We start from the raw sequence: 21,657 nt of genomic DNA, 5'->3' as shown, positions 1-21,657 counted from the left end.
TCGACATACCGGTATTTGAGCTAACATACACTCCATAGGCATTCAAATAAAATGGACGATATGGGGGGGGGAGGCTAGATCGTCTTTTGGCAGGCCGCATCACATGGAAGCCAGGAAGGATTGGGCAATAGAGTACTGCCCGGCGGGACAATGTACTAGTACTTGCATAGACCGGACCGTCCAGCCAACCGCAACCACCAGCAAACCGGCCGGTACTTGTATAATATGTGCAGCAGGCGCCACCAAAACCACCGCAACATGCATCTCCCTCCCGTACAGCCCCTACAACCCCCGCGCAACCGCCAGGAGATAACAGAGCGGCTGTTCACCGGCACCAGGGCTCTCAGCGCTGACCCTAGGATTTCCTGCTCGTCGATTCCTCCCCCTCTTTACACCCCCATCGGGAAAAAACGCACTGTAGTTCCGTAGTGTACGATGGTGTCTATTTTTCATTATTTTGCGTCTTGTGATGTCTGGAACATTGCTGCGCTAGGGGGTGACGGGCTGACCGGCAATGGGATGGCGGTATTTCAAAGGGTATACGATAATAGATTTTTTGGACAGTGAGAAGGTCTCGGGGGACTTCTGCGGCGGTTGTTGTTTGAGTTTAGTAGGGCGGGGTAAGGTCATGAACTGTGGGAAGGAGGGGGATATAAAGCATTGCTCGGACTTTGCATCCTCACAATATCGTACCTGCTCTGGGGGTTGGCCGTGGACACACCCGGGGATATCGTATTGGAGGATAGGGGTGGCTGGGATACACCAGGAAGTGGGATTCGAGTATCGCCGGTTTTATGCTCCATCTGCTTTAGCCTGGCATAATTTAAACCAATTCCCATCTCCCTCCCACCCTTCGCTCTGGAGACGTACTGTCGTAGCCGATCAACGGACTGGCCGGTCTATAGCATAAGGGGAAATCAGGGGCACAATTGGTTTAGTTGCTGGGCAAAGGGACCAACGAGTGACTGATTGTGCACAAAAGTCTGGAGGTTGTCGGGTGGTACAGTAGGGGGTTTTGGGAGCCGGGTGGAGCAGTAGTAGATTGGTGGGTGGTGTTATGGTGGCAGTTATAGAAGTACGTTAATTTACGGCCGTCACTGTTGGATCATCGAGGAGATTTGGATATTTAGGCGATATGACATGCTGAGCTGTGGAAGGGGTGATATTCGTTGTAAACTGAATGGTCTGACGGAGTAGGTTGGCCGTTTTTCGGGTTCTAGTTAACTGACGGCGTGCGAGCGCACTCGAGCAAAGGTGGTGAACGGAAACCGGCCGAGTACCGTACTGTAGTCCCCGTGTCCCATTCTACTAATACGACACCCACGAGTCAGGACAGCCAGCGAAGGGAGCCTGGACAATGCCGGTCGCACCACGCTCTCTGTCGGAGACATCATCTCTCGGCATTCGTAAAAACCCATCACCGATCCCTCGTTCTCAACACTCTTCCTTCTTGAACCCGAAAAACAAAGCCATATCATACTCGAGCACTGTACCGGTAGTTGATTCCGCAAGTCTTGGCACTGAGAACGACACGTGATACCAAATTGCGTGATCGGAATCCAGCAAATTCGCCAAAGTCTGGAGCCTCATCCCGGTAAGGCGAAACCTCGACTACGGTACTCGTACTGCTTTTCAGATCTTCGAAATCCAACCCCAATCGCTGACCATTACCACTCTTCCTAGGGACTAGGACAGCCAATTAACTCAACACACTACTACCGGTATACCATCGTAAGATGCGCGATGCGCCAATTCCCACACGATCCTGGCAGGACTGATGCCGCTCACTGCGACTCTCTCCGGTTCCCCGCGAAAACAAAAGCAAAAGGGAACCCTGGTTCGAGTTCAGCCCTCGCCCCCTCTCGTCGTGTAACCGCAGTGCGGAGTTTCCCTGCCTTTTGTTTTTGTCTACGGTAGTGCACTAGTACGGGCACTTGTTCAATGCTAGTACTTGTAGAATCGGGCTGTTTGGGGCGTAGTGCCTGGGCACGTGAATTGACGTGATCGGGGGGAATGAAGTGGGGGGAAACGATGAGTGGGCTTAGGGGAAATTTTTTTTTCATTTTTTTTTTTCACATTGTAAGGAGGAAGGTAATTCATAAGGGCTCAGTGCGCCCACTGGGGGTCGATTGGAAACGAGTTGGTCTGACTGTGGTGGTATTGGATACCTGCTGTGCCGGTAGAAAAAAGGAAGGGAAAGAGAAAAGAGTTCTGCCTATCATTACCATGGCTGGTTCTACTATTGCTAGGTATGTACAGTACTTTGTCCTGCATTGTTCTACTGCGATGTTCTGCATCTGCGTCATGTACACTCTCGTACTGCTGTACAGCGCAGCGGGAGCGCAAGCTCACATTGCTTGACAGTTTCCTAACGGCCCCGACAATCCGGCTCATTCTCCCCACCGGCGACTCCGGGGAGGAGGACCTTACGTACTCCGTCCACCGCCCGCTCCTGGCAAAGTATACTTCGCTCTTACAATCGCGTAAGCCCCGCGACTCGTATGTCCTCCTCGACCCGTCGAGCGTGAGCGTTCCCACACTCGATCATGCGCTAGAATTTTTGTACACGGGGGATTACGTGCTCCCCGGTGAGCCGGGAGAGGAGGAAGAAGCTGATGACCAACCGTTGCTGCATTCCACTCGGCCAGCGGCGCATCTCCCCCGCTCCCCGCTCATGTACGCCGCTATGGCGGGTGCTATAGGCGTGTGGGGTAAGCCCGCGCCGGTGTTTGAAAAAGCGGACAACACATCGACCTACACGTCGGAGTACTTTCCCGAGCAGAAAAACGGGGAGAAGAAGACCGCCAAGGTGAATGGCAATGACCACAGCGCCCAGGGTGGTAGTAGTAGCAAGCTCAAGTTTCCGAATGGGTTGTTACCTTCTCCACCGCCGACGCCTTCGGCGTCTACTTTCCCATCCTACTCCCCAGTGCTCTCGCCAAAGACCTCCCGCTCATCGAGCCTCTCCTCCCAACCCCCCCCGAAAACCCCCGCCGTGCCCCAGGAACCCCACCACATCCACATCCTCCACACGAACCTCTTGGTCTACCGCTTCGCCAGCCTCCCAACCGTGCAAATGCCCGCCCTTTCAGCTCTCGCACTGCACAAGCTCCGCACTCAATTCGCTCAGACGCCGCTGGAAACGCTCCCATCCCTCGTCATCGAGTTCGCCCGGGAAGTATTCATCGCACGTAGCGACGAAATGGAATTGAGAGAGGCCCTGGTGGAACTGGTTGCTGGCCGGGCGCGCAAGCTCAGCTCCAAGGGGGAATTTAGCGAGTTTGTTAAAGGGGGCGGTGAGTTTGTCGTATTGCTCTTCGCCAGGTTGGCGTTGTGCGAGTGTTGATTGTTGATTCGGAATGGCGGGGGTGCTGCGGGTGAGTGAGTAGGCGTTGGGAGTTTGGTCGGTGTTTGGAGAATGAGAGATGGTATCTTTGACGAGGCCGACGAGAAGATTTTGAGAAGGATTTGGGGGTGTTAGCGGTTTTGTAGGATAGGTTTGGGTTTGATGGGTGGGTGGATGGATGGATGAGATGTTGGTTTACTTGGCTCTTTTTTTCTTTCTCTCCTTTGGCTCGTTTTGGACTGGGTTGTCGTATTAGTAGTGGCGGCGGGCGGACGGGCGCATGTTCAAGATATCCCTTGTGATTTCGTAATTTTTGGTTTTGAGCATCCTCTCGAATATTGATTGTGCGAAAGGTTAGAGAAAGTCTTGAGGGTGAGGTTGTAATTGTAGGGTAATTTACTGGAAACGGGGGAAAGTAACTTGTCTCAGCTATCGACTTGTAGTATATGTCACTTTTTGATATTATGTCCAAGGTCAACTATATGACAAATTTGGTCTATGTTCCGCCATAACCTGCCTTTATGCCAGACAAAGTGAAGAGTTGGGAAATGATCTCTGGAGTCACGATGGATTCCCTAATAGGGTATAGGGTTATGAAGAAAGGTGTTTTTTCTGCATTCGCGGAAGGGGTTGGTTAGGGGTGGTTACAGACCTTACTATTTATCTTTAAGAGGGTGAAACCTTAGTGACAGGAATAAGTGAGCAGCGAGGTCACTACTCGAGTAAGTTAGGCTGCAGAAACGGGAGATGCAGACCGCTTAGGTGCGATAGTCTAGAGTAGTCTACCGTAGTTATGGGAGATGGTTGCATATGCCTCCGTATGGCCAGTTTAGTTCTAGCAGTTTCTTTACTCAAGTACAGTACCTCCTACTCGAGTATGACCGACAACGGCGGTACAGTGCAGTAATTTACAATACCGGTACTATAGCCACGTCCGTGAAGCGCTCATGCCCTTCCTTGCACCTCGAGAACGGTAGCGACAAACAGAACAGCGAGGACCTTTGAGATGACTCCTGTCGGGTACGCCACTAGGGACACGGCAAACTCCCACTGCAATTCGTCCGAACAATAGAAGGGGGGGGGGATGGTGATACTTGAAATGCAGGTATTGGAGTTTTGCCGACGCAGCTGTACGAGTAGGCTACAGTATGAGTACGGCACTGGTGCATGAGGGAAAAGGCAAGATAACAAATGCGTGAGACAACAAACGTGCTCCTCCACCATGTCATGAAGTGATATTGTAATTCACAACTTGAGTACGGGAACTGCTGCTGTCTCTGGCATGTTGGGGGGTGGATGCCATAAGCAACAAGCTCTCCTGATTGGCAGAATTTTGAAAATTGTCGTATCTGGTAATGAGTACTCGAGTACTGATAGTCGCGTAACTTGCTGCTGGCGTGTGCGCAAGCAATACCGGTATCGGCATTGACTACTCGTAGGTTACAGAAACTTAATTATCGGTATCTTGTCTTAATGGCATGGTTCAATTCACGAGCTGATCTGCGATACGTCGATAAACTCGACTTGCTGGATACTCGTAACAAATATGGCATTCGTGAGTGGCCAGATGCTGTGTTCGAGTAGTATCAGAGCCACTTTCCTGTTCATCATGATGCGGGTGCACCCCACCAGCACAGGGGGGGCGACACAAGGAACAAAAATGGTACCTGTACTGTACTATTAGTGTTTGGAGCGATAATTACCGTACCGGCGAGTCGTGGGTGGCGAATGAGAATATTGTCGCATTCTCGGTACTCGAGGATTGTACTGAACTGCGGATTGGTCGGAGATGCGCTGGTATCATATTGCTATCATGCCCAGACTTTTTGGTTTCAAGCAGCTCAGCCTTTGTCCTTGGGTGCGGTGCTGCCAGCGCAGGGGTGGTGTGCCCCGCTTTTCTTCAGCTTTGAGGAATCTTTTCACCTAACTCCAACACATATCAGGCACAGTACCTCACCAACTTATCCTCTAGCCACCACCATTCCGAGGAGTGAAGAACAGCAAAAATGTCTGGAGGTCCTGGTTTTGTTACTAGGTTCCCTCATAATCCTGATTCCGCGGGATATAATAGCAATAATGGTAATAACAGCAACAACACCAACATTCTTAACAATAACAGCAACTGTTTCAACGAAAATAACATTACAGTCACCGATGACCGGTCCGAAATCCCGACTTGGTTGTCTCCTCTGGACCCCAACCTTCGGCATCAGTACATCAGGGAGAACCGGGTAGAAAATGTGGGAGACTGGCTTCTGCGGATAGAGGAGTTTCGGAGCTGGCATAGAGGTGGTGGTGAGGGTGAATTGTAGAAGGTGACTATATTTTGCTCCGGCAATCCGGGGGTCGGCAAGACCCACACCAGGTGAGAGACATGATTTCGGAGGGAAAAGGAAAAAAGCGGGATGTTTTTTCTGACAAGTTGCAATTTCAGTTCACTGGTAATAGATACCTTGTGCGATGGGTCCGGCGAGGCCGGAGAAGAGAATATCGCTGTGGCATGTTTCTATTTCGACTTTGCCGCGCAAAAGGAGCAGTCAGCAACGAGTGTGTTGGGTGCTCTGCTGAAACAAGTTGTCGCTGGTTTTAGGCAAATTCCGAGAGAAATAATGGATGCCTTCGAGAAGCAGAAAAGGGTAATCGGTGGTCGCAGGCTGGAACTTCGTGAGATCGTGAACCTGTTAGGGAGCTTCTCGTCATCCCGGCGCACGTTCTTCTGCCTCGACGCGATGGACGAATGTGGTGCGGCAGAGCGCACCAAGATCCTTCGTTCGTTCCGGGATGTCATCAAAGTGTCTCCAACCACTCGAGTGTTCATGACAGGGGGACCACATGTTGGTGGTGAGGTGGAAAGGCATATCCCTGGGATAGCGGCATCAGTATCGATAAGTCCTCGAAAGGATGACATTATTCGATACATCCACACAAAGCTCGACGAAGATGAAATCTCTGACGAGATGGACGAGGGATTAGAGGCGGAAATTGTAGAGAAGATTCCGGAAAATGTCTCGGAGATGTAAGTAGGATCGACTAAATGTGAGGCCCTGTACAAGCTATCCGCTGACAGAATACATCTAGGTTTCTGTTGGTCTCTTTGAATCTCGATGCGATCCTACAGGAGACTACTATTCATGGGCGGCGAGAAAGGCTTAGGGTAATGACGGATGGGCTGGGCCTGGAAGGTGCCTACGGTGCAACATTAGATCGGATCAAGGCACAGGGAGGTCAGAAATCAAGACTCGGGATGGCTGCATTGATGTGGTTATCTCATTCGGAACGGCCGCTTGGGGCGGAGGAACTGTGTCAGGCCTTGGCGGTCAAAATCGGATTGACTGAGTACATTTACGACAATGTTTCCTCTATCGCTACGGTGTTGAGCTGCTGTCAAGGACTTGTGGTGGTGGATAAGGAAGGGTCGGCTGTCCGACTCGTACACTACACGCTCCAAGAGTATCTAACAGCTCATCCGGATCTTTTCCAGAGCCCCCACTCGACAATCGCGGAGACCTGCTTGACGTATCTCAATTCGCGACAAGTGGTGGCCCTTTCCGCCTTGGGCTTTAAGAGTGCTCAACACACATCCTTCCTCAAATATTCTTCCTTATTCTGGGGAGCCCATATGAAAAAGGAGCCCTCAGATGGTGGGAAAACGCTTGCACTGAGGCTCTTTAGCCACTACGAGTGTCATATATCGATTGAACTCCTCTTGGAAGCCATTACTGGTCGTTATTTGTTTTCGGGGTTCACCGGACTTCACTGTGCCTCCATATTCGGACTTGTTGAGATTGTGAAGGATTTGACGGAGATGGCTGGTGTTCGTATAAACAGTATAGATTATACGGGGGCTTCAGCGCTCCTATGGGCTGCCAGATATGGACATGAAGCAGTGGTGAAGCTGTTACTGGGGCGGGAAGACGTCAACCCTGATAGGCCGGATCGTGGTGGCCGAACGCCAATCTTGTTTGCTGCCAAGAATGGACATGAGGCAGTGGTGGAGCTGTTACTGGGGCGGGAAGACGTCAACCCTGATAGGCCGAATGGTTATGGCCGAACGCCAATCTTGTTTGCTGCCGAGCATGGACATGCGGCCGTGGTGAAGCTGTTACTGGGGCGGGAAGACGTCAACCCTGATAGGCCGGATGATGATGGCCGAACGCCAATCTTGTTTGCTACCAAGAATGGACATGAGGCAGTGGTGAAGCTGTTACTAGGTCGGGAAGACGTCCTCCCTGATAGGCAGAATGGTGATGGCCAAACACCAATCTGGTAGGCTCTGGCAATCGGGCATGAGGCAGTTGTGAACCTGCTACGTGCATGGGAAGGTGTCAACCTCGATATGGTAGACAAATATGGCCTTACCGCACTCTCGTACGCTGCCGGGATGGCGAGGGAAGGGTCGGGGTCAAAGTCAGATTCAGATTCAGAGTCAGATGCAGTCTTTCTAATAACATGAATGAGTGGATTTAGAGCCCTACCCGTGTGGCTGCTTAATCCTGCTCAACCCAATCCTACTGTTGGATGAATAGAAAGGCTTGTTGGGTGGATGTAGGGGCGCATACACTGTTGGCAATAATATGGAGAATCGTTGATTCTATTGTGAACGGAGCTGTCAAGATTTTTCGAGCCTCTCTTCTTTCTCCGCTCCGCGGGATGTCAGGGTCTCACTCACTGATGCAGTCAACTTGTCGGGCCATCAGTGAACGAGGGGACTACTCTCGCATGGTTTCAATAGCTCTTCGGTCACCGGAAATGCACGATATCTAGTTGGTACATCTACATACAAGAAAAAATCTTCTAACCAATCTCTCTTGCACCCAGTGAATCCATTAAGGAACCTTGGCCCAGTCCCGGTCTGTAGTACAAAACCAACAACTAAGGACCCAGGCCAAAAGTGGCGCCCTCCCCGGTTGTAAAAGTTTACCCCATACCGAGACCACCACGGCTCCAAAAGCAAGAGGAAACAAACCCCTATTAAATAAACAGCCAATCGAGCAGGTATAAATTCTCAGAATCTACAACTACTCTCGCCAAAAGCTAATCTAGCAAAATGCACCTCCCAGATGCCACCCTCATAATACCTCTATATGCCTCGCTACCGGCAGTGGTAAACGTGCCCAAGCAAACCAGCGATAGCCCCTTCATATACTCACTCAAAGGCGATCTGGTTGACGGCGTCCAGCCTGTAAACCTCACTTGGAACGCGACGACAAAAATAGTCCATCATAACCATAAACCTTCTCAAGGGAGATCCGAAGAATCCTGACGACCTGGAGACAATCATTGTTGGATAATGAGGGATGGTAAGAGTGAAGGGTTAACAGTCACCTCGAGGACAGAAAGAGTATGCCCAAGGGATATATGTATGGGCTCAAGATTAGTAGCGATGGAGATGAGGGATTTGAATACAGTCCACCGCTGAAGTAGCGAGTTCCTGAGAGCATGTTCACAAAGATCCTGCGGTGAAGGGAGGTGAATTCCACACAGCCGCCGCCCACCGAGAAGTGGATGTATTCTAGGGGGTGGGTGGAGTGGAGTAAGGGGTGTTTTTGAGGTAGTGACTAGCAGATTAGAGATTGATATTTGGAATTGGTTCTGCTTGGATTAAGAAGGTTGCGGGCCAAACTCATGTTAAATCAAGCTCGATGGTTGAAAAATGTCTGGTCAGAAAGCTGGAACAGGGGTCTGGGTTTGAGGGTGGAATAACTCGGTTGACAGTCAAGACATTTTCTGCCCATACCCTGTGTTTACGGTTTGTATGGTTTGTATGGTATTATCGTTCGAAATGCTGATGCTGAGTATGAAACCGGCCAATGCTGGTACTGTAACCACCATCACCCCACTCAGTCATAAGGATCAGCATATGACACTTGGTTGTGGGGGTGTAATCAACGCCCAGCTAAGCTTTGGATTTCCGTCGTAAAATTATCATCTGGGAATGCCCATCGAACTCACAAAACAACAGATCGGGAAATCATGTGACCCCCAGGAGGCACTGTACTCGAGTACACTCTCCACCGTAGTCGCGACGAAACTGGGCGGGCGACGAACAGGGGGGGGTATCAACCCTAACCTGGAGGATAAGGCAACGACAACCGTTCTATTTTTCCGGTGACCAGACAAAGAAATTACCACAACCTTGTTTCTTTCCTTTCCGACAAACACTCCACCCCATTTCCCCTGGATTTGATCCCCAGGGGAATTCAAAATTCGGGTTTAAATATTTAAAGTACGATATGAGTGTAGGTATAGATTCCAAGAACCAAGAAAAGCAAAGACTAATACAAAAAACTAATAAATACCAAATGAAAATGAAAAATTATTCGTGCTAAAATATACCAGTAAAAAGAATGTACCACTCCTCCTCAATGAATTGGTATGTCTTTCATCTTCCAGCTTTTGTGAGTTCAGATACTAAACTTCGCTATGGCGGCAGAGAGTTTGAGTGTGTCACGGCCGTGTCCTGCAGGGCAGGATTTGGATTACCCAGTCGTGACTGGGCTTGAGAATTCTTTCTCCTACGCTTGGCGGCTTGCTCAGAATCTTTTTGATCTCGTCGCCGTTTGAGATCTGCTAGAACTTCGCCTTTCTCTAGAACACATGCAGAATCAGAGTTCAACTGCCGCCGGTCCGTCTTTCCCTTGTCTGTTATCTGCCGTATTTGCTCACGCAAATGACTTTCCCCCTCTTCATGCATTACAACTTGCGCGGCATTTTTCTCTGCTGACATCTTTAACTTTGTCAGAACTGCTCGAAGCTTTATGGAGGATGGGCTATTGGATGTAATTGCCGATAGCGCATCTACATAAAGGTCATGGATCGATCGAGGAGTCGTTGGTGTTTTTGGCTGATATTCAATGAGATCGCGAGGGTTTTGCAAAACTGTGGGACGCGGCGGAAGAGGATGGGATGGTGGTGATGGTATAATAATCCCAGTAGTAGTATGTTGCACTGGAGAAAGCATATTAGGGCACGCATGGAGGTATAGGGCATAGCAGGGATTTAGGGCTCACATGTACGAGCAGAGTTTTCACTATAAAGTGAACCGGTAGCTAGCAACCTCTATAGAAATGATGAACCAGAACATACCTTCCTAGGACCACATCTGCGCACGATCATAGCCGACCTCCATCAGGTGGAATGCTTGGCTCTGGGAGGGAAAGTGTATTGAGGATAATAAGAGGATTGTATGGATGGATGCCAGTTGCTCGAAACCCGGCCTGGATATTGTCCTTTGTAAACGCCTTTTCATGTGCTCGTGCAAGCAGGTTTGGAAATAAGTCCTTGTCGACTGGAACTTGAAACCTATTTACTTCCTGCGAATAGTAGGTACTCATCGGAGAAAACACCCCAACATCTAAAGGCTGTAGTATATGTGAAGTATGCACAGGCAGGCATAACGGCAGTATTTTGTGCTCCAAACAATACTCAAGAACTGTGTAGTCCACATGTGATCCGAACCCATCGAATATTATCATTCTCCACTCCAAAAATACCCTACACCTAATATTAATCATTGCTATTGTATACTTGTATAAGTAGTAAAAGAATGCTCGACTAGACTTAAACATACCTCGCATAGGTTTCCGGCTGAAATATTTTTCATCTCTTTTTTTGTTTTATGCCAACCAGCTAATTGATTTTCGCCACGGAAAATAATTAGTGGTGTTAGACTGAATCCATCAGTAGATATTGACTCTACTACTGTGCAAGACTCGCATACTTGGTGTTCCTTATAAACTTGTGACTTTCGTGAAACCCTCGTTATTCGCCTTACTGCCTTCCCAATTCCTAGCTGGTATCCTTTCTCATCCAGATTGTAGATATTTCGTGGTGCGATATTGTACTTTTTAATTGCATGGTCAAGCTAATTTTTTATTAATATTAATATCCTGATTAGCTATGTATTTAATGTAATAGGTATTTTTATTTTATTTTACAAAAGTTAGAATAAGTAAACAAAACTAACCTTTGCAAAGAAATCATCCATTATATCCCAACTTTGTGCATTTGCTCGGTTTGTTGCTATAGTTTTTGCTAAGACATATTTAATATCTGGATGCCACTCGATATATCGATTTATCCAGTCACGACCGAGCTGTCTATTTGGGTCACGGCGACTGAGAAGCGAATGAGCTAGGTGGTAAAATGTGTCCCGGTCAGCAGGTATATTGGCGTCATCCAAGAAGATTAATCGCTGTTCTAGTATCGATTCTTCCACTACTGTTAGGGCCTGTATTCTTTTTGTTGACTCGTCACTGGTTTGCTGTCCCGGATTCTTTATATGTTGCCGTAAGGTTGCCTCTGATATATCATATAACTTGGCTATCTGCAGCACAACTGGTCTCTTGCTAGAAGGATTGGCTTCGAAATACCGCAATTCTGTGCGATACTGTGCTAAAGCTAGCTTTATTCGTTCTGAGCGAGTATAGTCTCTAGCGTGACTTAGATTAAATCGCAAAGTTGATATATCTTCGGAATGAATCGAGTTGGACATCATAGCGGTTGCAATTAGCTGACAAATTCGCGGAATATTAAAGGTATCGATTTACATACTTCTTGTTCCTTTCTTCTAAGCTTTTATATTTCTTCAATACGAAAATGACTATTTCTTCTGACTCTACTACCTCTGACTCAATAATTGACTTGACTTTATCTTCGTCAGAGAGAAACACCTCTGAGTTCCCGGTCTTCATTTTCTCTCTCTAATTTACATCATTTGCCCTCCCCATATTCATCGGACCTATTGCTACTAAGTGGTTTCACTACTGTCCTTTGACTTTGCCTTGTTTTGGCATATACACATGTACTCAGCCCCCTGTGCAGAGATCTTTTTTGATATTCGAATTCGGCTTAGGGCTGTCATCACCCCCTGTTCGTCGCCCGCCCAGTTTCGTCACGACTACGGTGGAGACTGTAACAGTACTTGTACTAGTACTCGTCCCAGACAAGATGTAATCGAGTATCCGGAAGTGTGGGTCGTGGGTTCGTGAGGGCGCTCAGACCTGATAAGCACGGACTTTGCGACATATATTTTGCGAATCCCCGGTTTCCGGATACTTCCTGCCCGGGACTAGCATAGACACACCAGTGGAATCGCTTCTCCGGTTTCGCCTTTAATTTATCATCAGATGAAGGCTTTCCTCGGCCCGGCCCAGGGCCGTTTTGTTAAATTTGGGCGTGATGGGGGGGATCGAAGAGCTTGGGAGGTATGATAACCATAGAATTTCACAAAATTGAGCTGTCAGGTTATGATACCGTATTTATGGTACCGCAGTTAATGAGGCCCGGGGCCTAGATTTTGAACACGAAGATGACTCAGACTGGCGACCAAAAACCCACTTTCGTCAAGTCCTGTCGCGTCGTATCTGGGAATTACACGTTGAAAAAAACTCCCCCACTTCCTCTGTGATGCCAATCGACTGGTGGTTCATCCACAACTCGGGTTTCGCGCGCAGGATCCCCTCCAGTTGCAGATTACGCGCTCCCGCCATACAAATGCCATCGCCAGATCAGGTGTAGGGTAGGGTTAGGGTTAATTGCCAAGAGCAAGGCGTCCCTGAACGTCATTTTCCATCTCGCCAAAACCCGTAATCATCATCAACCCTTTCACCACCATCCGGGAGCCTTCCTGCGATTGTCGATCATCATTGTTTCAACCCACGGTGACGCCCTATTTGCCTATTCGCCATCGGTTGCCTCAGGCGGTCGTCGTTAATATCATACTCTTTCATAGGTGGGTTATATCGCGTCGCAACTTGGAGCGACCCTTGGAGTGCTTGGGGCAAGGTTTATGAATTTACTGTTGTCATTGTTCGCGCGCTCTTGCCCTTTTCCCTATGAACTCGTGATGGATGGTTGTTCCTTAGGGCAGTTTCTTGTTTACCTCCTCATGTTTGCTTCCTTCGCCGTCTTAACCCTCCGCCTTTTCTTTTCCTCCTTGTCCACTTCACCTCACCACCTTCCCCACTCACCACCCACACGTCGTCATCATCTAACCATGTCGTTTGCGGCAGCTTTTAACTTCATCTTCAAGCCCTTGATCGACTTTCCCTCCAACATCACCGCTTCCATAAATTACGCACAGGGTATTTGCACTGCGGGAGATTCGCACTCGACTAACGCTGCCGAGGATTATCTTTCCGGAAGCGAAAAATCCACTTCCGGCTCCGAGGACGAGGACGAGTATTACGGAAGCTATCAGCAAACCAAGCATTTCGCACCACCACTTGCCACCTCTCCTTTCCCTAGCGCGACAGCCAAGTCTGTGGATCATGTGTGTTTAGCTAAGGATCTTGAGTCTACTGATCCTGCCTGTCTCACAAACTCGGACACAAAACCTGCACCCGGATTCTTTCAATTTCCCTACCAGAAGACCCACTTCGCTCTCCCATTCGTTAGCGATCTTCAGTCCAAGCTATTCACGGTTTCCGGTATTGGTGCTTTTAGTGGTCTAGAGAGAAGCAATACAGCCGAAGCTCAGCTGTTGCGTGAATCGCTCCTGGACTCTGCAGAAAAACCCGCTTTCTCTGGGGCTACTAGCTCCCCCGTCTTACCCTATTCCATCAAGCCATCCTATAGCTCTTACTCTGCTAACGCAGCTGGTTTGTCTGTCCTAAAGTATCAGATAACTGCAACAGCTAACTCTGCGCCAGTTCCCGCTTCTCCGAGATCTCAGTTAGCTTCGACTTTTCGTCCCAAATTCTGCAGATCGAAACTTTCCGTTCCCGGAACCCGTAACCCACGTAACCCATCTACCACCAGTGCCACCCCTGTAAAGGGGCCCTTCGACAATTTTGTCCACCTACCGCCTCCCTTACCATCAGACCCACTATATACAACCCTACCCCGCTCACTTTCACATCAGCGATCAGCTCCCAAAGCTACCTATTCCCCTGCGCTTGAAGTCGAGATGGCCGAGGCCATCTCCACCAGCTCCCCCAAGCCGACAGCCACCACCCCAAAAAACATCCCCTGGAACCGCGTCTATGAAATCCACGCCTCCCAACTACGCGGCCACCTCCGTTTCCTAAAGCTCCTTGCAGCAAACAAGGGCCATTCCCAGCCCCTTACGCAATGCATCTCCCGCGCAGAGACCCTCCTCAAAGATGCCGCAACTGCCGCCGCCGCATCCGGCATTTCTACCGCTGGACCGGTCCCAGCGAAGCCGGAGAAGCGCCGACGCTCTGTACGCTTCGAAGACGAAGTAGTAGCCAAAGAAGCCAAACCTGACAAGAAGAATAAAACGGCACATAAATCGATTCAAAGGCCGAAAATGCGACATGCAAAGCCTTCCAAAGCGCGGGTTGCTTCATTGCTTAGCACTCTAGGAAAGAGGTCACGGGTCAAACCTAGTGATTCTGATGATTCTAGTGCTGGGGGCGTCCTCGACGGCGAGAAGGTTATCAGGAAGAAGATGAGAAAGGAGTATTTCACTCCTGGAATGGTCTTGGAATTTGAGAGCAGCGATGATGAGGATGACGGGGAGTTTGTTCCACCTGGCGACGAGGAGGAGGAAGACTCGGAGGATGATTGCGACAGTGATGAGAGTGGAGATGCGGAGAAAGAGGATGACACCTCCCCCTCGCCGGAGGTGGACCGGAAGAGGACTAAAGCTAGGGGTGTAGATGGGAAGGATAAAGACGTCAATAGGAAGAACGTCGCCAAAGAAGGTGTCGAGGACACCACCGCAGCCAAGGACGTACCCGAATCCAACAAAAAGCGCAAAATTGTTGTTCTAAATGCTCCAGGGCAGACTGTGCCCTTGACACAGGAGGCGGGGGAAGCTGGCAGGGGGAAGAGGATTAGGCCTTCGTAGGGGGTGCAATTTAATGTGGGAGGGTTGGAGAATCATGGAGGGGATAGAGGAGGGGGCATACAGGACATGAGCGGCGAAAATTGTAATGTTCTCATGACGTGATGTTTTTTACTTTTTTTTTTCCCTGCTATTTTTTGTATGGAACTGGGTTATGGGATGGGCTCACGAAATTGTACCTGATGGGAAACGTGACACAGTTATTGGCGCATTGATGTATGCTATCCTGTATGGTACCCACCTCTTTCATATACCTATCTTTTAGGTTGAAGCTTGAAGTCTCCCGTTTCCCCGATGCTACCATCTACATTCAAAGCCTGTGACACAACGCGAGGGATCGGCAACAAAACAGAGATGACAGATTAGAGAATTTCCTATATAATAATATTCCTTCGGATATCCGATGGCTCTACTCCCACCTATTCAAGCACAAGAACTATGCAGCAGCACCTAGCTAAACACCCTCTTAAGTTATCCACGCCGGATTAAAGTTGAGCGCCTGGCTGGGAACTCCTCTCCACAGCCCACAACTCCAGCAGTAGTACTGAGCGGATAAATGAAGTTTTGGTAACCACAAATAATTCTGCCTGTATCCCCCGAATTAAGAATTCGAGTTGGTGGATGTGAGCCTAATTTCCCTGGCATGCACCGTCGCCCATTTAATGGGACCACCAGGTTAACCGGTGTGGAACCCACTACCCGCTCAAGCCAAATTTCAAAATTACGAACCGGACTCGACCTGGAATATTTGGTACCCGGGGCGGACCGCGAAGCTGTAAGCCCATTACTGCAATGCTTGTGGGGAATGGATTATGATAGTCTGCATTCCCCACCGCACGTCCCGGGCCGTGTTTGGGTCTATCAAATGCACCTTCACGAATCTGTCAGGTGAATTCAAACAATTCCATCCACCGATCCAACCGATAGCGGAGGCAGCTAGCCCAACGGCTAGCTACGCGATTGAGGAGGGTGAATTTCTAGACGGAGATATTGGCAGCCCCCCATGGATCGCAGTCAGGGGTGTCCGGCGCAAAGAGGCAGGATTCAAAGCCTCCTAGAGCAAAACAAGAGATAAGAATATCGACCAGTACAGAGATAAAATCTAGGAACATAGGGTTATACTGCTGCCCCGCCCTGGTCGGGGCATTGTCCTTCTAACCAGTAACCCAATGGCCGTTTGACGGATACGCGGGGAAGATCCTCGAACAGGTGATTCGTACGAAAAGCCCACGTGAATATAGTCCGCTCCTCACTACCCATCAAAATCTCGTGAATAGGAGAGAAGAGACTCTCAAAGAGAGAGTCCGTCAATCGACAAGTTAAGCGAATCGCGCAAATATTCCTGTCGTTCCGGGTTTTCATAGGCTAGCACGAGCATCGCTATCCGATGATCTGTAGCACAGGTAGCGTCAGTCGTCAACTTTCAGTCGGATTGTCGTTTTCCGTGAGTCGAGCTCTTTCAGTGTTTTGAGGTGCGGAAGACTCGTAACAAGGAATCTCGGGGCTAGATTGGAGGCTTGTGAGTGATGGCTCACGTGACGAATAAGCAAAGCGAGCCGCAAAAGAGCCGCAACAGCCGACTCGTTTCCGAGCGCCTGAACATACCGTGCAAAGCTTAGCCTGCCCAAAATGGATGAATAAAAAATCGCCTCTATCGTGACGGATCCGGACAGCAAATTTACTGGCCCGGACACGGTCAATATTTATGGGGTATTTGTCGCTAAGTTAAAATTGCATCTTTGTATTGTGCCAAAAGTGCGTAGATCCTGAACAAGCGAAGGGAGGGCATATCTTTTTGTTCAGATTCGCACCAGAGTACTGTACTGTACATAGGGTGAGCATAAATGAGGCGAACTCAGCTGTGATTGGAGGACGATTTGGGGGGAAACTGGAATAGCTCCAATTCTAATTGGCTGTGAGTTGCTGCCAAGACTCTGAAAGTGGAGGGGGAAAAAAGTAAGACGAAGGGTATTTACCATATCCACAAAGTGCAATATATAATATTTTGAATTTTAGAAATTGAAAACAATATATGCAGGTAGAGATATCAACAATCTCCAACAATCCTCAGCCATTCCTGGCCATCCACTACTATCTTCTACTATTCCCTGATATTTATTACTATCTACAGCCTTCCTTGACCATTCCTGGCCTTTCTCCACTTTAGTCACACCTTGCTATCTACAATGGCTAAAATTCCAAGAATCTGTCTAGTACAGCAAGGGATCTGAGACAACAGGTAATGTTTTGGTGGAAAGAAATTCAGAATTCACAGAGATTCATATGTGACAGCAAGGTATTTGGATTAGCGAAATCTGTAATAGTGAACTGTGACTGTATCCCTGGCCATCCCCAATAGTCAGTTGCTGTTTCTGGTTGTCTCTTGTTGTTCTTGGCCATTCTTAGCGATTTCCAGCAGTTGTCATGAATGTGGCTTGGCGAGGGAAAGGTTTTCAGGTGACACATGGTTATGAGTCACAGGTATGTTATTGTTTCACACATATGACTCATTCGAGTCATATGATTTATTATGTGTGGGATTTGGGATACTTTTGCACATGGCTCAAATATGAGTTATGGGACGTGTGCCTGACGAGTATACCCTGTGAGTGCGCCTAGCGAGTATGCCTTGCGAGTGTGCCTTGCGGGTAGGCCTTGCGCATATGATTTATGTTTCTCACATGACCTCTTTATAAGGTCATGGGTTTCATGCATATGACTTAGTTGAGTCATATGACTTGTTTATTGATGTTATGATTGGTTTATGAGTTTTCGCACATGACCCCACTATGAGGTGATCGGTTTGGAGCATGTGACTACTATGGTCATATGACTAGTTTGTTATGATTTGTTTTCGCACATGTGATCACTTTGGGTCACATGACTATGAGTAGGAAGAACACTATAGAAGGAGGCCGAGGAGGATAGGTTCTTCACGCTTTGTTCTAAGTACTTTTCCTACTTCTTGCACTCCGTGTCGGAAGTGAGCATAACCAATACTTGACCTCATTTCGCTCGCGATAAATACTTTATCTGCTGTTACTTGTTTGTGTTTTTCGTTTCGGGCGGTCTGTTAGAAGTTGTTGTTCTCGCTTAGAAGATACTTCAGTGTGAGATATCCGTGGCCTGGTCCCGGTAATCACTGAGTATAGTTTGGGCGAGGATGGCGTCTTCGACAGCCTCCTCCACCATGGATTCTCCACCCCCTTCGAGGATGTCGTCCCCTATTTGGTTCGACTCCAACCCCTCCTCCTCGCTTGAGACAGGCCGTGCGGCCTTGTCTCTCGCGCCCGCTACTGAGGCCGACCGTGGCCTCATCCCTACAACTACACGATCTTATGTTGCACCCAGAGGAAACTTTAAGTTTTTACAGTTCCACCACTGCCACGGGTGTCAGAACGCGGTTAACCCGCAGTTTGATGATTTGGTCCGGCAAATGGTCGCTGACGCGACCGTTGCCACGATGAAAGAAGTGGAGGTTTTGGTGAGAGGTTTCCTGATCGGGAGAGGCTGTTCAGCCACGTGTGGCTTGAACAAGGACACTACCAGAGGACTCTTCGTTCGGTTCAATTCGGACCATGGTTTGGAATATTCTCCAGCCCCCACACCCTCCCCTCCCAAAGATTCTCAGGCTGTAGTCCCTGAATCCTCCATCCCCCCCACCAAGGACAACTCGACTACTACTACGGTTGAGGCTAGCTCTTGGTCGGCTACACCTCCCCTCGCTAGGGCTGTCCAAAGCAAGATGCCCAGCTTCCTCCACCAGGCCCACAATGCCGGGACCAGTTCCTCGACTCCCTCCTTTCTGGCAGGAATGTCTTCAGGTGAAAGGGCTCTTTACGAAACCCCTAAGTTCAAACTGGACGACCCTAATGACGAGGATTATAACCCTCCTGCCTCAGGAACATGGCGCCGGACACGGTCGGTATCTCCTATTAAGTGATCTGCTGCTCCTCTCCTTGGACCCCATTTTTTGAGAGCTATCAACGTTGATGAAGGACGGAAAAAACAGGTTATTCCTGCTCTTCCTAGCCTACCCCTGAACGTTCACCAAGGGCGCTTAGCTATCCCTCCACCTGTGGTGCTCCCATCAACAATCGAGGCCACACCCTCTTCTCCATCCCCGCTAATGACTGAGGATGTCCTACCCACCTCTGAGGTGTTGGCTAGGGACACTCCTATGGAACTGGATGGTGGACACAACTCGGAAGTGACTGGTTTGGGCGACAGCATACACACCCATTCACCAGCTATGGGTTCATCACCTCCACCTATTATTGGACAATGGGTGTCACCTCCCAGAGGCCAACTAGAGGGTCCCTCAGCAGCCCCCAGTGGCGGTTCAACCCCACTGGAAGTCCAACTCCCCGAAACCCAACCTGAGGACGCCGACACTATGGTGGCTCAGGCGGACTCGATCATGGCTGGTGTCTGTGAGATGCTGGATGCTGGTAGGACTCCCTCTCTTGGACCCCGCTCAGGTAGTGTAATAGGGTCCATGTTAGAAGGCCTGGAGGATATCCGGTCTGGCAATACTCAACTTCTGCTCTCATCGGAATCCGGGTCAATTGAAGATGACACAGTACAGGACGTACGAACTTGGATGAACAGTGGCCCCACCTTCGACGATGAAGGTCCAAGGAATGGGATAAACTACTGGAGTCGAGTTCATGTCTTGGAACGGGCAGTAAAAGCACTGACCGACATTGTTGGCAAGTAAGGAGAGGAAATTGAAGCCCTTCAGGTAAAGTTGTCCCCCCGCTGCCGCCCCCCTCCTGCTGTACCTCGAAGCACCTCCCTTGTTTTTTCAGAGCCGACCAAACCATCCCCTACACCTGAAAAAAGGGAAGCCTCTACAGAGGCTCCTACTGCTAAAGCCTCTTTTACCGAGGTAGTAAAAGGAATGGCATACGTACCAAAGCTCCCCACGGGCCCACAGGAACGGGTACGTCATGCTCGGCCCGCACCAGTGGCCTCATCCCACCAATCCAGCAGCAACGGCAGCTCTTCCAGTGAAGGGGGGGTAGTCTTGCGAGTAGCCCATGAAGGCGAAGGCAAGTCTGTTCACAGGGAAAAAGAGGAGGGGGAGGACCAAGATAAAAAGAAAGAGCGAAGAAAGCGTGGCAAACGCCTGAGTGGTGGTGCCAGAAGGAGAAGAAAGGCTGCCAGAGAGGCTGGTAAAGAAAGGGAAGTGGCGACCCCGGCCAAGACTCAGGAGAAGGCTGATGAACAGGAATCGGCTCCAAAGGCTGCGATACCAGTTGCTACGACGGCTCAATCTGGGCCAGCAGCCCTGGCCAGCATCAAGGTAGGCGCGGCTCAGACACGACAGGAATACCGACGGGTACCGATGGGGCCCCCAGACCCACTGAACTCGGTACCACCACCACTGCGCTCATCGCCAGCCCCAAATGCTAGAGGAAGGCACATCACCATGCGCTTCGCCACTCAAAAGAAAGTTGCCCTGCCAGAGGGTGTCGATATTGAGACAATCCGAAATCGGATTAATGTGACCTTTTCCAATCAGGGAAAGATTTGGGGAAATGCTCCTTATATTCACGCAGGGCATGTCCGGCCAGAAATTGGATGCATCTTCCAGACTTTAGCGGCACACTCCGTGATAGAACTAGGCAACAGGTTGGACAAGGCCAGAGTCGATCTGCTTAGGGAATTGTCACTCCCGAAGTTTGAATTCCAGAGGAACCTGTAAAAGGTGAAGGTTTTTGTTTCTGGTATTCTGCTTGCTGACACAGGATGAGGATCGATTTGGAGGGTGGAAGGATGGACTGGAAGCGCGGCCTTTGATGGCCTTCGCACTGATCTGGAGCAATCCAATACTGGTGTAGTTACTGTTTCCCGGCCCGATATTATGGGGTCCATACACGCCATGAGACAGGTCAATGCTGCAAGTTGCGGCATCCGCTTCGTGGTGGAGAATAATGAGGCCATCAAGGAAAGACTGGCAGAGGGAAAGATTTGGTTGCGAGGGGGAGCCCGCAATGTCAGAGTCTTTGAAGAGCATCGCCCCCTTAAGGTATGTGGTAGGTGCCTGGAAACTGGCCACTTCGAGGCAACATGTGGCCGTCCCCCTCGATGCCGATTCTGCTTCAGAGAACACTTCTCTTGGGAGCACATGTGTAGCAAGCTGGCTTATCCAGGAGGAGTGGGTCAGGCCTGTGGACATACCAGGAGACAGTGCTGATTGTGCGACAGGATGGACCACGTTACAGGATACGAGCGATGCCCAGGCATCAAATTGTCGTCCCCGACTCCACCTTCCTCGCCTGTTGGACAAGGAACGGCAACACCGACAAGACCCATGAAGGAACCCCTCAGAAAACCGGAACAGCAGGGCATGAGAGCAGAAAGGAATAGAAGGAGAAAAGGCCACAGCCGTGAAAGGTCCCCGACATCCAGGCTGGTCAAAATCTACAGCGACGAGGAAGAGGAGACTTGCCGCCGTAAGACGGAAAAGGCTAAAGGCAAGGAACTGGAACGG

The 21,657-nt window shown here is 49.5% G+C and overlaps 3 protein-coding genes; all 3 read left to right on the top strand.

Moving 5' to 3' along the window:
* The first annotated feature begins 817 nt into the window (after positions 1-817).
* GSTUM_00005771001 (uncharacterized protein) lies at positions 818-3,656 on the top strand. XM_002837824.2 has 5 exons: positions 818-1,075; positions 1,158-1,594; positions 1,684-2,249; positions 2,365-3,296; positions 3,390-3,656. Exons 3-5 carry the CDS (start codon positions 2,227-2,229, stop codon positions 3,479-3,481), a joined length of 1,047 nt encoding a protein of 348 aa, XP_002837870.1. The 5' UTR covers positions 818-1,075; positions 1,158-1,594; positions 1,684-2,226; the 3' UTR covers positions 3,482-3,656.
* Positions 3,657-8,393: 4,737 nt separating this feature from the next.
* Positions 8,394-10,430, top strand: GSTUM_00005769001 (uncharacterized protein; the record flags this gene model as incomplete). XM_002837823.2 has 4 exons in its annotated part: positions 8,394-9,585; positions 9,686-9,719; positions 9,780-9,971; positions 10,089-10,430. One exon carries the CDS (start codon positions 8,394-8,396, stop codon positions 8,607-8,609), a length of 216 nt encoding a protein of 71 aa, XP_002837869.1. The 3' UTR covers positions 8,610-9,585; positions 9,686-9,719; positions 9,780-9,971; positions 10,089-10,430.
* A 2,530-nt stretch (positions 10,431-12,960) lies between these two features.
* Positions 12,961-15,365, top strand: GSTUM_00005768001 (uncharacterized protein). XM_002837822.2 has 2 exons: positions 12,961-13,947; positions 13,999-15,365. Exons 1-2 carry the CDS (start codon positions 13,344-13,346, stop codon positions 15,159-15,161), a joined length of 1,767 nt encoding a protein of 588 aa, XP_002837868.1. The 5' UTR covers positions 12,961-13,343; the 3' UTR covers positions 15,162-15,365.
* The last annotated feature ends 6,292 nt before the right edge of the window (positions 15,366-21,657 follow it).

Source organism: Tuber melanosporum, assembly GCF_000151645.1.
Source record: "Tuber melanosporum whole genome shotgun sequence assembly, scaffold_20, strain Mel28".
Taxonomy (NCBI): domain Eukaryota; kingdom Fungi; phylum Ascomycota; class Pezizomycetes; order Pezizales; family Tuberaceae; genus Tuber; species Tuber melanosporum.
The sequence above is the reverse complement of the archived record's forward strand: the minus strand, read 5'-3'. Positions and strand labels throughout refer to the sequence as shown.

Coding starts and splice junctions, on each gene's coding strand:
- GSTUM_00005771001 (XM_002837824.2), top strand. CDS start 2,227: ATGGCTGGTTCTACTATTGCTAG. Junction 2,250..2,364: donor GCTGGTTCTACTATTGCTAG/GTATGTACAGTA, acceptor ATTGCTTGACAG/TTTCCTAACGGCCCCGACAA. Junction 3,297..3,389: donor CGAGTTTGTTAAAGGGGGCG/GTGAGTTTGTCG, acceptor GTGAGTGAGTAG/GCGTTGGGAGTTTGGTCGGT.
- GSTUM_00005768001 (XM_002837822.2), top strand. CDS start 13,344: ATGTCGTTTGCGGCAGCTTTTAACTTCATCTTCAAGCCCTTGATCGAC. Junction 13,948..13,998: donor TTACTCTGCTAACGCAGCTG/GTTTGTCTGTCC, acceptor ACTCTGCGCCAG/TTCCCGCTTCTCCGAGATCT.